Source organism: Miscanthus floridulus, chromosome 4, assembly GCF_019320115.1.
Source record: "Miscanthus floridulus cultivar M001 chromosome 4, ASM1932011v1, whole genome shotgun sequence".
Taxonomy (NCBI): Eukaryota; Viridiplantae; Streptophyta; class Magnoliopsida; order Poales; family Poaceae; genus Miscanthus; species Miscanthus floridulus.
Window position 1 is genome coordinate 42,268,446 of NC_089583.1, and position 14,628 is coordinate 42,283,073.

Sequence of the window (14,628 nt, forward strand, 5' to 3'; positions counted from 1 at the left end):
GGGCTCTATTGCAAAGTCGTTGTCTATAGAAATAGTATGTATAGTGTTCACGCTATTGTCTAATAACGTGAGGGCGTTTTGCAAGAGTGCCCGTGCACGCGTGGGCTCCCCACTGTGGGCCGCCTCCACGCGTGGGCCGCCCCCCGCGTGGGTCGCGTTGGGCCAAAATCGGTTTATTTTTTTCGTGGAAAATAGAAATAGCTTTTCATTTTAATTCTGAGCTGAACTTTGGTAATTAATATAAAATAATGTAGATATCCAAAAATTATGAAATTAATTTTGTTAGGTTCCCAAAAACATTGTCTACCTGTTAGTATAGTTAGTTCATACATATCTGTGTGGTTGCTAAGGAGCATTAAAATAGTTGAGATGCTTAGTATTATTTTGATTAATAATTGTAGGAATTTTTGTGGTAGATTGGTGATAGCAAAAATCCTAAAATTTTTATAGTAGCTTTATTGTATTATTATGTGCTCACTATAATTTTTGTAGCCCTAGAATAGACTACTTAATATGGTAGCTAAATACCCATTAAGGCTAAAAGAATAATGGCATGATATTGGTTTATAAAAGTTAAGCACTTGTAGGGTGAGCTTGAAATCTATTTGGTAGAGATAATGATTAGCTTAGTATCTTAGTCATTAGAGCTAGCTTAGTAGCTTAGCTTGTGTATTCTTATTTTAAGAGTTGTTGTTGCCAAAATACTAAGTGTTGCATCATCATTGCATGCATATAGAGAACGAGTTGGTGGAGTTCATGACCACCGGAGAGCAGAAGTACGAGGAGGTGATCGAGGAGTACGAGGAGGAGGTTCTCATACAGGAGGAAGCCCCACAGCCACCGCCGACTGACATAGCTGACAATCCACCTACCCAAGGCAAGCTCTGGTGCATAACTCTTATTTTGAATAATCATTGGATATATATATGTGATGTGTATTTACATTATAGGACTTATATTGAAACTACATGCATAGATAAACCTACCTATGAGTCCTACTAGCATAGGTCGAGAAGCTACTATGCTTAGGCTATCAGTAGCGTGAATAACCTGTCGTTACTCACAATAGATAATTATTATTATTACTCTCATGATAAAATGGTGAAAGGAAATAGAGACCGGGCAGGGATATGATACGGGTATTGGTGGGTGTAATAGGTTGTGTCCCGTGGCCAATGGAGCATAGCTTGGTTACACTATTTTCCTTGTCCGTGTCGGTTAAGGACCATCGTTGCAACTCGATCACCTAGTGTCACTCGATGCAATCTCACAATGCAATGCACTAGAATCACACTCACTCGTAATCGATTCGTACTCTTGCAAGCACAAGTAAGTTAGAGGGCATCCAAGCACTCCTACACAAGCCACATAGGCGTGAGGGTGCTCAGCGCAAGCCATGGCCAAGACCACCTTCTATTTCTAGCCCTATGGACTAAACTAGCCGCTACCCCTTCACTGGGCAAATTTTGGGATGACTGGACGCTCCGGTCAGATCGACCGGACGCACCCTGCTAGCGTCTAGTCGCTCTACGCCATCCATGTGTCGCTCTATATTCAACCAGAGCCACCCGATCTCAATGGTTAAGTTACGATCGGACGCTGCATAGTGAATGACCGGATGCTGCTATGCCTAAGTCCGATCGTTTCTAGAGAGCTCCACGAGCCTCTATTTTGCGACCGGACGCGTCTGGTCCACCATGACCGGATGCAGACCAGCGTCCGATCAGTTTTGTGCCCATGCGCCTAACTCCAGCGCCACCTATGTCACCATACGTCAGCACTGACTAGACACAAACCCTGAGCGTCCGGCCACTCTTCGCGCCAGCGTTCGGTCACGAGACTGAGACCGCGCGCTCACTGCTGCCACTGACCGGATGCAGGACCCCAGTGTCCGATCACCACGTGACCAGCGTCTAATCCACTATGTGAGACCCTATCTTTTCTGTATAGGGTGCCGGTGGCACTGTCGAACTGTCCGCACTCTATGGACGGACACTCCGCCGGTGGAGTTTCGAACCCTTGCCTCCGTTCCATCACCGAGTTGATCCACATCAACTCCAACTTCTTTTCCTTTGCAAATGTGCCAACACCACCATGTGTGTGTGTGTTACCATTTTCACAATCATTTTCCAAAGGATTAGCCACTCAATCCTAGCGATGATGCAAAGTTAGATCACTCGAGTGGCACTAGATGACCGATATGCAAACAAGTTTGCCCCTCTTGATAGTACAGCCATCTATCCAAAACCTGGTCATAAACTTCTCTACACACCTATGACCGGTGAAATAAAATGCCCTAGGTTATACCTTTGCCTTGCGCATTCAATTCCTTCGCCTCTAAAGTTGATGCAACGCATGCACCAACATGATCAACATTAATATGATCCACTTCATATCATCACATGATCATATTGGTTCATTGATCTTTACTTCACTTGCTTTTCACCGTTGCCTTCGTCCATCAGCGCCAAGTCTTGCTTAAGCTTCACCGCCACGCAGTCCATCACTCCAAAGCCTCCGACTTGCCCTTCATGATTACAACCGGTCCATCAAGCCAAGTCTTGTCTTGATCTTCTCTACCTTGATCACATGACTTAATGTCATGTCTCATGTGCAATGAGCTCCTTCATCATCACATGTGTGAGCTTTACAACATCTCCAAGCCATTTTCACCTTCATGGCATATGTTGCTCACACACATATACTTGTGGACTAATCACCTGTGTATCTCACATAAATACAATTAGTCCACCTAGGTTGTCACTCAATTACTAAAACCACACAAGGACCTTTCAATCTTCCTCTTTTTGGTAATTGATGACAACTCTACAAAGATATGGAAATTAAGCTCTTTTGGATTCATGTTGCTTGCCCAAGCAATTTTACCATGTGAAAATGATTTTGGACAAGTACCACAAACTTGAGATGGTAGTATTATCTCCCCCTACATATGTGCTAGAGTGTTTAGTTTAAAGTTCGCACATATGCATAGATTGAAAATGTGGGAGAGTAATTACTACCGAATGATGCTAAGGTGTATAGAGTAAACCTTTGAAGTGTGATACCAATCGGAGTTGCACCTTTAAGTTCATCCTTAGCACCATGGTTAGCTAGATAACACTTGGAAATAAAAAGCACTAGATACCTTGTGAGATCAACATTAAAAGCAAGGTACTAGCATTACTTGAAAAGCATACCAAGTGTCTAGCTATCATCCTATGCATACTAGTTTTCATTTCATCAATCAAATTTTACAACTAGCATACATCACACAAGCATGAATATTGAATTTAAGAACTTATGCAATGCAAGCAAGCACATGAATATGCACATATAAAATGCAATCAATCAAAGTTCATGAGCTTGCTCCCCCTACTTGTGTGCTTCTCTTGTCCAAGAATTTTGATCTATCTCTTTTCTTCAATGTTGCTCCCTTTTTGTCTATGTCCATGTCCAACCTCTACTTCTTTGTCTCAATCCTCTCCCAAAGCTTTCATATCTTATCTCTCCCCCTTGTACAATCTCAATCTCAAGGCTTTCATATCTTTGTACAATCTCTCCCCCTTTGTCATCAATTTCCATAAAAGATGTGCTTCTCATTGATGCAAAAGATATGCATTTGGGGTAGATGGTTGATGCTTGAATCTTACATTTTTTTATGGACATCATTTGATTGTTGGAATGACACCACTTGAAGATACCACTTATAACTTATACCACTTGTATCTTGTGTAGGGCTTCTTGAGATACCACACATAGGATCTTTGATCTTGATATCAATTTGTGGTACACCTCCCCCCTATGTGATAGCATGGGTCATCTATTTGATACACTTGAGCTCTTGTAGGTGAGGGATGCATTCTTCATTTGATGATCACTTAAAGTTGAGGATCACTTGTGGAACCATCATCTTGCATGATTGATACCATGTATAGATGTGATACCACTTGAAAGAATCTTCTAGTATGGAATCACTTGTTGGATTTATCAATAAAAAACATTTCTTGAACCTTTACTATCTTTACGAGTACCACTTATAGGATATCACTTGTGACATCACTTGTGAATTCTTGATGAAATACTTGAGTCTAGATACCATTTGAAACAAACAAACTAGATATCCATTTGCATTGTTGTCTTGTGATTGTACTCTTATTACTATCATGAGCTTCTATGATTGACTTGAACTAAATTGATTTGCTTAAGCTTCCAAGTTCGGTTTGAACCAATGACAAGCTTATTCACACCTCTTGCAAGGGTTATCTTGTCAATGTTGTACTTGTTACTTGTTAGCAATTCAAATTGAGTCAAGTACTTGGGTTCACTAGCTCATGAACAAATTCATATACTAACCACTAGATCAACTAATTATTCAAGCAAAAGTGGTAGGCTATGAATTTAAACATTTCATTTGTTATGCATGATCCTATGAAGTATGAACTATATGCACTAACCGCATACTAGTAAGGGATGAAATGATCATGCACATTACAATGATACCTTTGCTATGTTGGAGTAGAGGATAGTCATATAGATTTCAATTCATTACTGCAATAGCAATGTAAAGTCCAATTATAAGCTTGGTGAAGACCAATAGACACCATTTTGAATTGCACTCTTCACCCATATGAAATGAATACCACTTATGATCAAGTGCACTTTCTTATTGTGGTTGGCTTGCTTCATCTTTTGATCAATGCTTGCATGAAAGCACTATTTGGAATACCACTTGAAATATCATGACTAGCTTTCTTTTGGGTGTTGCTTGTTTTTCTTGGTCAATCCTTTTGATTTCTTCAACTAAGCATTTCAAATGTCTCTCAGATCACCACTTTCATGTTAGCCTTCCAAGTACCATACTTGGTTTACCTACACATAGGCGGCAAGCCCCTACACTAGGGAGAAGTGACCTTTCTCCAAAGAACTATTCTTGATACTCACTTGAAATAGCTTGATTGATTGATCCAAGTGATGGACTTAACTTGATGAGTAACCTTGATTCCTTCTTTAAGTCCTTTCCTTTCTACTTGTTTAAGTCCTTTTCTTTCTACCAAATAATCTCCAATCATATCTTGAACTTAAACTTCATCTTCAACTTGAGTTTCATCTTGATCTTCATCTTGAGTACCAAAAGTGTGCAAAATACACTCCACAATCAAATGGCCTTGTACTCTTTGCTTGTCATGCTTCTAGATCATCTCAAAACCAAACTTAGGTACCTCAATCACTTGTAAACATGTTTCCAACTTGACGACCTTTCAATCAAAGTGACTCTAGATTAATCCAACATTTGTCACTTTTCTATCAGATTCTGTACTCTTAAAAGAAATAAGCATATTTCTCAAAGTATAAATACAAATACCACGAAATTTGGTGAAGATGTGCATTACTAAGTTATCTAGCAGCTGTAAAAATTTGAGATTCATTTGACTTCTAGATTACTACCAAATTTCAATTCTTCCACCACTGCTACATGCTGAAAACTGCTGCACTATAGCTGATAAGAACCACTCTAAAACCAAAGCATTTCTTATCCAAATTTAATGAAATTTCTACAGCATATCATACCATAAGTCTAGAGCATGAACACCAATTTTCATGCCAATCCAATAAGTTTGGTCACTCAAACATGGCTAAGATCACAGCTCACTCAGATTTTCAATATAGGACATATTTCAATCACTTGAGCTATACTTCATCAAATATGAATCAAACTTAAAACTAACTCGTTTGAATACTTTCACAAGACATAAATCCATTCAATCCACTTACTAAATGTCATCTTATGAACTTATCCAACACAAATTAATTCAAACTTGATTGCTAATCAATTATCCATTCAATCATCTCATGCAAGCAACATTGCATATTTATCCAATTCAATCAACTCATATGCACCCAAATGAAACGATCAATAAGAGATATACCTTGGCTAGCTCATGATCGTCCAACTAGCAAGCTTCAACTCAATTATTTGCAAGTCATCAAATATATCCAATGAATCACCAACAACTTGAATTATAGCACTTGTGTGTTGATAGCACTTGGACTTCACTCAATTTTCACTTGGCATTGGGTTTGGATGTGCATTAAGCTTCATAACTTGATTCAACATATGATGAACAATGTGATATCAATTGAATCAAGTCTCCAATGCCAATGGTACCTACAAAGAATCATCCATTTTTTGATGGTATCCAAACAATTTTGGGTCCTCTCAAGTTAGGTGCAACATACTTAGGCATAGCCTTAGTATGAATAGCGGGATATTTTGCAATAGCAACCATAGAGGTACCATTACCACCCTTCTTAAGCATAGAATCATCATTAATTAAAATAGACTTAGGAGTGTTACCTAGGGGACATGAATGTGCCATGTGTCCCCTTTCCCGGCATGAGTAGCATTTTCTCTTTGATTGAGCCTTCTCTTCCTTGCTCATATGGTGCTTCTCATTGCCTTGCCTCTCATGGATTGTTTGAGCCTTCTTCTCAAGCTTGGTAGTACACTTAGAGGCAAAGTGTCCCGTACTTCCACACTTGAAGCACTTGATGTGAGCATAGACTTTCTTCTCATCTTCATTCTTGCTCATCATCTTGGCATCTTGAGTTTGCATTGGATGCCTTGCCTTTCCACCCCTTCTTATTTTCTTCTTCATCATCAAGTCACCACCATCTTCATGGTTGATTTTGATTTGAACTTGTGGTGTCTTTTCTTGCTCAATTTGTGGCTTTGGTTGAGGCTCTTCTAGTTGCTTCACCAGTTGCTTGGTTGGGCACATTGAGGTAAGATGACCCTAAGTGCGGTACTTGAAGCACTTCACATGCTTGAGCCTCTCTTCTTCTTTTATCTTCTTGAGCTTCTCAATGTTAGGGCAACCATTTGCAAGGTGTCCCTCTTCATGACACCGGTAGCACATGGTATGAGAGAGTTTTCTTTGTTGTAGCTTCTTCATCTTTCTTTCTCTCTTTATTTTGCCCTATGTCATCTTCTTCTTGAAGCCAAGGCCACACTTGTCACCATAGTTTCTTTGAGTCTTCAATATGTGCTTAAAGATGACTTTTGAGTTGTAGCACCTCTCTAACTTGTTGCTCAATTTCTTCACTTCATTTTTGAGCTCATTGTTCTCCTTCAAAAGGTTAGTCTCACAAGACATAGAAGTAGAACAAGCATCTATTTGTGAAGAACATGGCATTTCTAATAAATCATCGCAAGAGGTGGATACATGCTTCTTGCCTACATCACAAGGGTTAGCAACAATATGTGATTGATCAATTGACCCATGTGATGAGCTCTCACTAGTTTTAGTTTTTCCATTAGAAATCTCCTTAATGAGAAAAGCATGGTCTTATACCAAGTTATCATGAGCAACACTAAGTTCCTCATAAACCAATTTTAGCTCCTCATGTGAACAAGTAGTAACATTGTTTACACCAAAATTTGGCACGTTTACCCTGGATAGAGAGGAATCAGCTGATAGTGTCAAAAGTAATAAATATTTATGAACTGGCCAAGAAATATTCTTTAATATATTTGGAGATATGTTTGGAAATACTTTACATCCAAAAAGCTCTTTGCCAGCTAGGAAATATTGTTTAATATATTTTGGAGATGCACGACGTTTAGGAATTCCTCACGTGAAGATAAGGGAAAAGCAAGAGAAGCTAGAAGATTAAAGGAAAGGAGATATGTATACACACGTAACACCATGACTTGCATGTTTAGCTATTTGCACGTACGGCCAATTAGCATGACTGGCCACGTCTATTCCTAATTCAGTTGATATATGAATATACGCTACTAGCGCTAGAGTCCGTACATGAAGGAAAAGGAATATTATATTATTTGACACAAAAACATAACGTCTAGGTGCAACTCAACAAAGGAAGAAGCAAGTGATGAGGACATCAACACCGACACGGGAATGGCTACTCCAACTGAACCAGCACAGGCGCCACCAGGACCCATCACTCGAGCTCGTGCACGTGAATTAAACTTCGTGATGATTTTGAAGAATGAAGGACCAGAAGTTTCCTAAGTGCATGCGCCATCTATGCTCATGATGAACCTGCCCAGAATAATGTCTAGGTGCTGCGCCACCTATGTGTTTTTAGTTTTGTCAAGAAATAACCAGGAAGGTGCTGCACCATCTAAATCAGAAAAGGGAATCAAGGAGATGGTGTGTGGCTGTTTGGGCACCTATTCCCTACCTTGTGGGCAGGCTGGGCGTCCTCCTTCCTCCCTCCTCCCCCTATTTAGCCAAGGGTTGTGCCCCCTCTTTGGCTTGGGTTTTGTTTTGCTTAAGTTAGCCATTGCTACTTTCAAAGCTTCGTCTTTGTGTAATTCAGAACCCCACCTTCGAGTAATATTCAGGGTTACTCACCTTAAATTCTTGCTTGTTCTTCGATTGCCTGCAGGAATTGATCTTCGTGATCAGGTTGATCTCGCACCAGCAAGGTCAATAACCATCGGGAGTTGGTTCGGCGATTGCTAAGGCGCCACAGACTTGTTCGTCGTAGTCGAATCACGAGGGTCGACACCCACCAAATCGTAGTTATCCTCCACTCACCGAAAGATCGGGTACTCTAGCTCTATCAAGTGGTATCAGCTTTCAGGTTGCTCGGTGAGATCTATCCCCTTTATTTGTAGTTTTGTTCATCGTCCTATCGTCCACCAGAAAAGCCAACAAAAAACGTTTCAGGTTAGAACCACTGTCCAAGACCTTTTGAGCCTTTGCATCTTTCATTTAGTTTATTGCTTTGTTGAGTTTTTGGTTGCATCGCTGTGTCATGTTGCTGGTCTTGGCGTCTAGTCCATTAGAGTTTTGAGTTCCTGTCACGTATTAGTTCACATCTTTGCACTTGATCCTCCTTTTCCTTTGTCCTCCATGCTCTTGTAATCTTTCCCACGTCATAGACCCCCTTGTTCACGCCAATTTCCCACCTACAAAAGGAAAGTAATTTATTTTGGGTCTTGATTTATCTTGGCAAGGACACAGGCATTAGTTGTTGCATCCGTAGTCCGTTTGGGAAGTTTAGTTACAATTTGGAAAGCATATTTTGTGCCCTTTCCAATGGATACTCACTTGCCTTGCGATTCATTTTGGGCGTATCACAGGAGATCGTGCGAGATCAGGCAGTCTGTGGCTACACGAAAGGAAAGAGTTCCTGATTTCCTTTTGTTTTCCTTTTGAGTTGTGCAACGTGTTGGCAGTGTCATCAAACTGAAAAAGGCCAGAGGTGCATAAAACAAAAAAAACAAGAGCCGCACCAAAAAAAAGGCAAAAGGTGCAAAAAGAGCCGCACACAAAAAAAAACAAAAAAACAAGAGATGCCAAGGGTGTGTACTCACTGTCTTTTACTCTTTGTTCTTGCAATTCTATGTCTATCTTTGTGCATGGGCTCACGTCTCTAGTATGGTCTAGCCTAGGACCAGCACAACACCAGCTTTGAGTGATTATTCAACTTTGCCTTTGCTGAATGCTTGTGCTACTCCTTGCTACAAATTGAAGCCTTCCCATAGCTCCACAAATTTTCTATAGCGATCAAGCTCTGTGTCCTCTGGCAATCGCTCCATTCAATCTTTGGAAGGTTGTACCGCTGGTTGCAAGTCACCCCTGCGAGCTTGGTAAGAATGGGTAAGAGTTTGATAACAACTTTAGTTTGAGTGCCTTGATCAGCACCACTTCCTATTAGCTTTAGGACAAATACTTGTTTTCGTGTTCGTTGCTTTTCCACTAACAATGTTAGGGGAGCCAGCTAATCAGGACACCATGCCTCACTCCCCACGCACTAAAGGCATCATTCACCACTTTAATCGCAAGATGAACGAGCATGTGGAGGGCTTGGCAGAGGAGATTAGGATCGCCAACGAGCAAGTGGGTCAATTTCAGGACGCTCAAATGGCCACAAATGCTATGCACGCGGAGATGCAGCAAGCACAAGCTGCCCACGCCACCAGCCTTGCCACACTCACTACACGCCTTGATGAGTTGGTACAACAACTTACTGATCAACGTGCGGACTTTGATTATGGTGGTGATACCGAGATCGACGACTAGGACCGCCATGGAGGGCGCCACCGCAACCGCCGTGGTGAGCGTTTGGTACGTAATCGAAACGACTCATTTACTAAGATTAAGTTCACAATTCCTTCATTTAATGGCAAATATGATCCGGGTGCGTATCTTGATTGGGAACTTGCGGTAGATCAGAAATTTCATTGTCATGATGTTCCTGCACAATATCAAGTTAGGGCTGCTACTAGTGAGTTTACAGATTTCGCATCAATTTGGTGGCGTGAGCATCGCAGCAAACACCCTAATAACATTCCCACAACTTGGGAGCAATTAAAAACTGTCATGCGACACCGATTTGTTTCTTCCTATTATGCACGAGACTTGCTTAATAAAATGCAGCATTTTTAGCAAGGAACCAAATCTGTAGAAGAGTATTATCAGGAGTTGCAAACCGGCATGATTCGTTGTGGTTTAGTTGAGACTAATGATGCTGCGATGGCACGATTTCATGGTGGTTTGAACCGTGAAATTCAGGATATTCTTGATTATAAGCACTACGATGATATTACTACTTTGTTTGCATTTGCTTGCAAAGCTGAACGTGAAGTGCAGGGACGACGAGCAAGGACCCATTCTAACTCTTTTGCAGGTCGCACTACTTTGACCCATTCAACCCCTACGATGCCCTATACACCTAGCAATACGTCACGTGACAAGGCAGCAGCTCCACCTCCAGCGCCCCCTTCAGCTAATAAGAGTGCCTCCTCTTCCACTAGCCACACAAAGGACATTCAATGCCATCGTTGCAAAGGTTATGGGCATATGATACGGGACTGCCCCAACAAGCGTACGTTGATTATACGTGACGATGGTGAGTATTCTTCCGCTAGTGATTCCGATGAACCTATATATGCTATGCTTGCTGCTGACGTTTCAGGACATGCGGAAGAACACGTGGCTGCCACTGACGCCGACAAGTATGAGAGTCTTGTTGTGCAGCGAGTCCTCAGTACACAGGTTGCACAGCCTGAGCAGAACCAGCGCCACACTTTGTTCCACACCAAAGGCATTGTGCAAGAACGATCCATTCGCATCATCATTGACGGCGGTAGTTGCAACAATTTGGCAAGTTCGGATCTGGTGGAGAAGTTGTCTCTCCAAACACGTCCACATCCACACCCCTACCACATTCAATGGCTCAACCAGGGTGGCAAACTCAAGGTAACACGCTCGGTACGTGTTCACTTCTCCATGGGTTCTTATTCTGATTATACTGATTGCGATGTTGTTCCTATGGAGGCATGTTCATTGTTGCTTGGTAGGCCATGGCAATATGATATTGATTGTTTACATCATGGTCGCACAAATCATTATTCATTACTGTTTAAGGGCAAGAAAATTATTCTTCATCCAATGACCCTTGAACAGATTGTGAAAGATGACATTGCTAGGGCTACTAAAGCATTAAAACAATGCCAACAACAACCAGCCACGTCTAAAGAAATTAAGCTACATGCTCCTGTTTTACTTGCTACGCATGCTGATTTTGATGAACTACATGTTGATAATATGCCTTGCTATGCGCTTGTATGTTCTCATGTGCTGGTTTCACTCGATGATGCACCATCTTTGGATATACCCCCTGCTGTTACTAAGCTTTTGCAGGACTTTGCCGATGTGTTTCCGAAGGACTTACCACCAGGTCTTCCTCCCATTCGTGGCATTGAGCACCAGATCAACCTCATTCCAGGCGCCTAGCTTCCAAACCGTGCCCCATACCGTACCAATCCTGATGAGACAAAGGAGATTCAGCGCCAAGTCCAAGCACTACTTGATAAAGGCTACATTCGTGAGTCTCTTAGCCCTTGCTCTGTTCCTGTGCTACTTGTCCCAAAGAAAGATGGTATCTGGCGTATGTGTGTAGATTGTCGAGCGATTAACAATATCACAATTCATTATCGTTATCCTATACCTCGCCTTGATGATATGCTTGACGAGCTTAGCGGTGCTGTTATATTCTCCAAGGTAGATTTGCGTAGCGGGTACCATCAGATTAGAATGACACTTGGGGACAAATGGAAGACGGCTTTTAAAACAAAATTTGGCTTATATGAATGGTTAGTTATGCCGTTTGGATTGACTAATGCTCCCAGCACGTTTATGCACTTAATGAATGAAGTTTTGAGGCCTTTCATAGGCTTGTTTGTGGTTGTTTATTTTGATGATATTCTGATTTACAGCAAGTCTAGGGAAGAGCATTTGGAACATTTGCATGCTATTTTTGATGCTTTGCGCGCTGCCCGCTTGTTTGGTAACTTGGACAAGTGCGACTTCTGCACACAACGTGTTTCGTTTCTTGGCTATGTTGTTACTCCGCAGGGCATTGAGGTGGACAGCAGCAAGATTGACGCCATCCAGAGCTGGCCCATGCCAACGACAGTTACGCAGATTCAGAGTTTTCTTGGGCTTGCAGGTTTCTACCGACGGTTCATGCGTGACTTCAGCTCCATTGCCACCCTGTTGCATGAGCTCACCAAGAAGGGCGTTCCTTTCTCCTGGGATGCGGCACAGGACGAGGCATTCACCATTCTAAAAGATAAGTTGACACATGCCCCCTTACTACAGCTACCTGATTTCAATAAGATGTTTGAACTTGAATGCGATGCTAGTGGTATTGGGTTAGGCGGTGTTTTGCTGCAAGAGGGCAAGCCAGTTGCTTACTTTAGCGAAAAATTAAGCGGTGCTAGTCTGAATTATTCCACTTATGATAAGGAGCTTTTTGCTTTGGTTCGCACACTTCAAACATGACAGCACTATCTTTGGCCTCGCGAGTTTATAATTCATTCTGATCATGAGGCATTAAAACATATTCGTAGCCAAACTAATCTGAACCGTCGGCATGCTAAGTGGGTCGAATTCATAGAGTCTTTTCCTTACATCATCAAACACAAGAACGGGAAAGACAACATTATTGCTGATGCTTTGTCGCGTAGATACACCATGCTGTCCCAGTTAGACTTTAAAATTTTTGGTTTACAAACTGTGAAAGAACAATACGCCGATGATCCTGGATTTCAGGACATCATGCTGCATTGCAAGGATGATAAACCATGGGGTAAATTCCATGTAACTGATGGGTTTTTGTTCTGCGCTAACAAGCTATGTATTCCCGCAAGCTCGGTTCATCTTTTGCTGTTGCAGGAAGCGCATGGTGGCAGCCTCATGGGACACTTTGGCGTTTACAAGACACAGAAGATTTTGGCCGCGCACTTCTTTTGGCCCTAGATGCACCGCGATGTGGAGCATTTTGTTGCACGCTGCACCACGTGCCAGAAAGCTAAGTCACACCTGAACAACCACGGTTTATATATGCCGTTACCTGTCCCTACTTCTCCTTGGCTAGATATTTCTATGGATTTTGTTTTGGGCTTACCTCGCACTAAGAAGGGGAGGGATAGTATCTTTGTGGTTGTTGATCGATTCTTTAAAATGGCTCACTTCATACCATGTCATAAAACTGATGATGCTAGCAGCGTTGCTGAGTTGTTCTTTCATGAGATTATTCGTTTACATGGTGTTCCAAATACAATAGTCTCAGATCGCGATGCTAAGTTCCTAAGTCATTTTTGGAGATCTCTTTGGAATAAACTAGGAACTAAATTGCTTTTCAGCACCACTTGTCACCCACAAACAGATGGGCAAACTGAGGTTGTGAACAGAACCTTATCTACCATGCTTAGGGCTATGTTAGACAAGAATCTGAAACTTTGGGAGGATTGTTTGCCCCATGTCGAGTTTGCTTACAATCGTGCTACACATTCCTCCACGAAAATGTGCCCTTTTCAGGTTGTCTATGGTTACATTCCACAGGCACCAATTGACTTGCTGTCCTTTGACCCTTTGGACGCCCCACATGTCGATGCTATTGCACGTGTTCAACAAATGTTGGACATCCATGAGCAAACACAGCAGAACATTGCGCACACTAATGCTAAAAATCAGGCTGTTGGTAGTAAAGGACGTAAACTTGTTACTTTTGAACCTGGTGACTTGGTTTGGTTGTATTTGCGCAAGGATCGCTTTCCTAGTTTGCGCAGGTCTAAGCTGATGCCCCGTGCTGCTGGTCCCTTCAAGGTGTTAAAGAAAATCAATGATAATGCTTATATACTTGACCTGCCTGCAGACTATGGTGTTTCCTCTAGTTTTAATGTTGTAGATTTGAAACCATATGTGGGCGAGGCTGAGGAGCTGCCATCGAGGACGACTTCGATTCAAGAAGGGGAGGATGATGAGGACATCAACACCGACACGGGAATGGCTACTCCAACTGAACCAGCATAGGCGCCACCAGGACCCATCACTCGAGCTCGTGCATGTGAATTAAACTTCGTGATGATTTTGAAGAATGAAGGACCAGAAGTTTCCTAAGTGCATGCGCCATCTATGCTCATGATGAACCTGCCCAGAATAATGTCTAGGTACTGCGCCACCTATGTGTTTTTAGTTTTGTCAAGAAATAACCAGGAAGGTGCTGCACCATCTAAATCAGGAAAGGGAATCAAGGAGATAGTGTGTGGCTGTTTGGGCGCCTATTCCCTACCTTGTGGGCAGG

The 14,628-nt window shown here is 42.0% G+C and overlaps 1 protein-coding gene across 1 annotated transcript; it reads left to right on the forward strand.

Moving 5' to 3' along the window:
• The first annotated feature begins 11,267 nt into the window (after positions 1-11,267).
• Positions 11,268-14,357, forward strand: LOC136548435 (uncharacterized). The gene is made up of 4 exons (XM_066539965.1): positions 11,268-11,603; positions 12,396-12,661; positions 13,010-13,142; positions 13,863-14,357. Exons 1-4 carry the CDS (start codon positions 11,268-11,270, stop codon positions 14,355-14,357), a joined length of 1,230 nt encoding a protein of 409 aa, XP_066396062.1.
• The last annotated feature ends 271 nt before the right edge of the window (positions 14,358-14,628 follow it).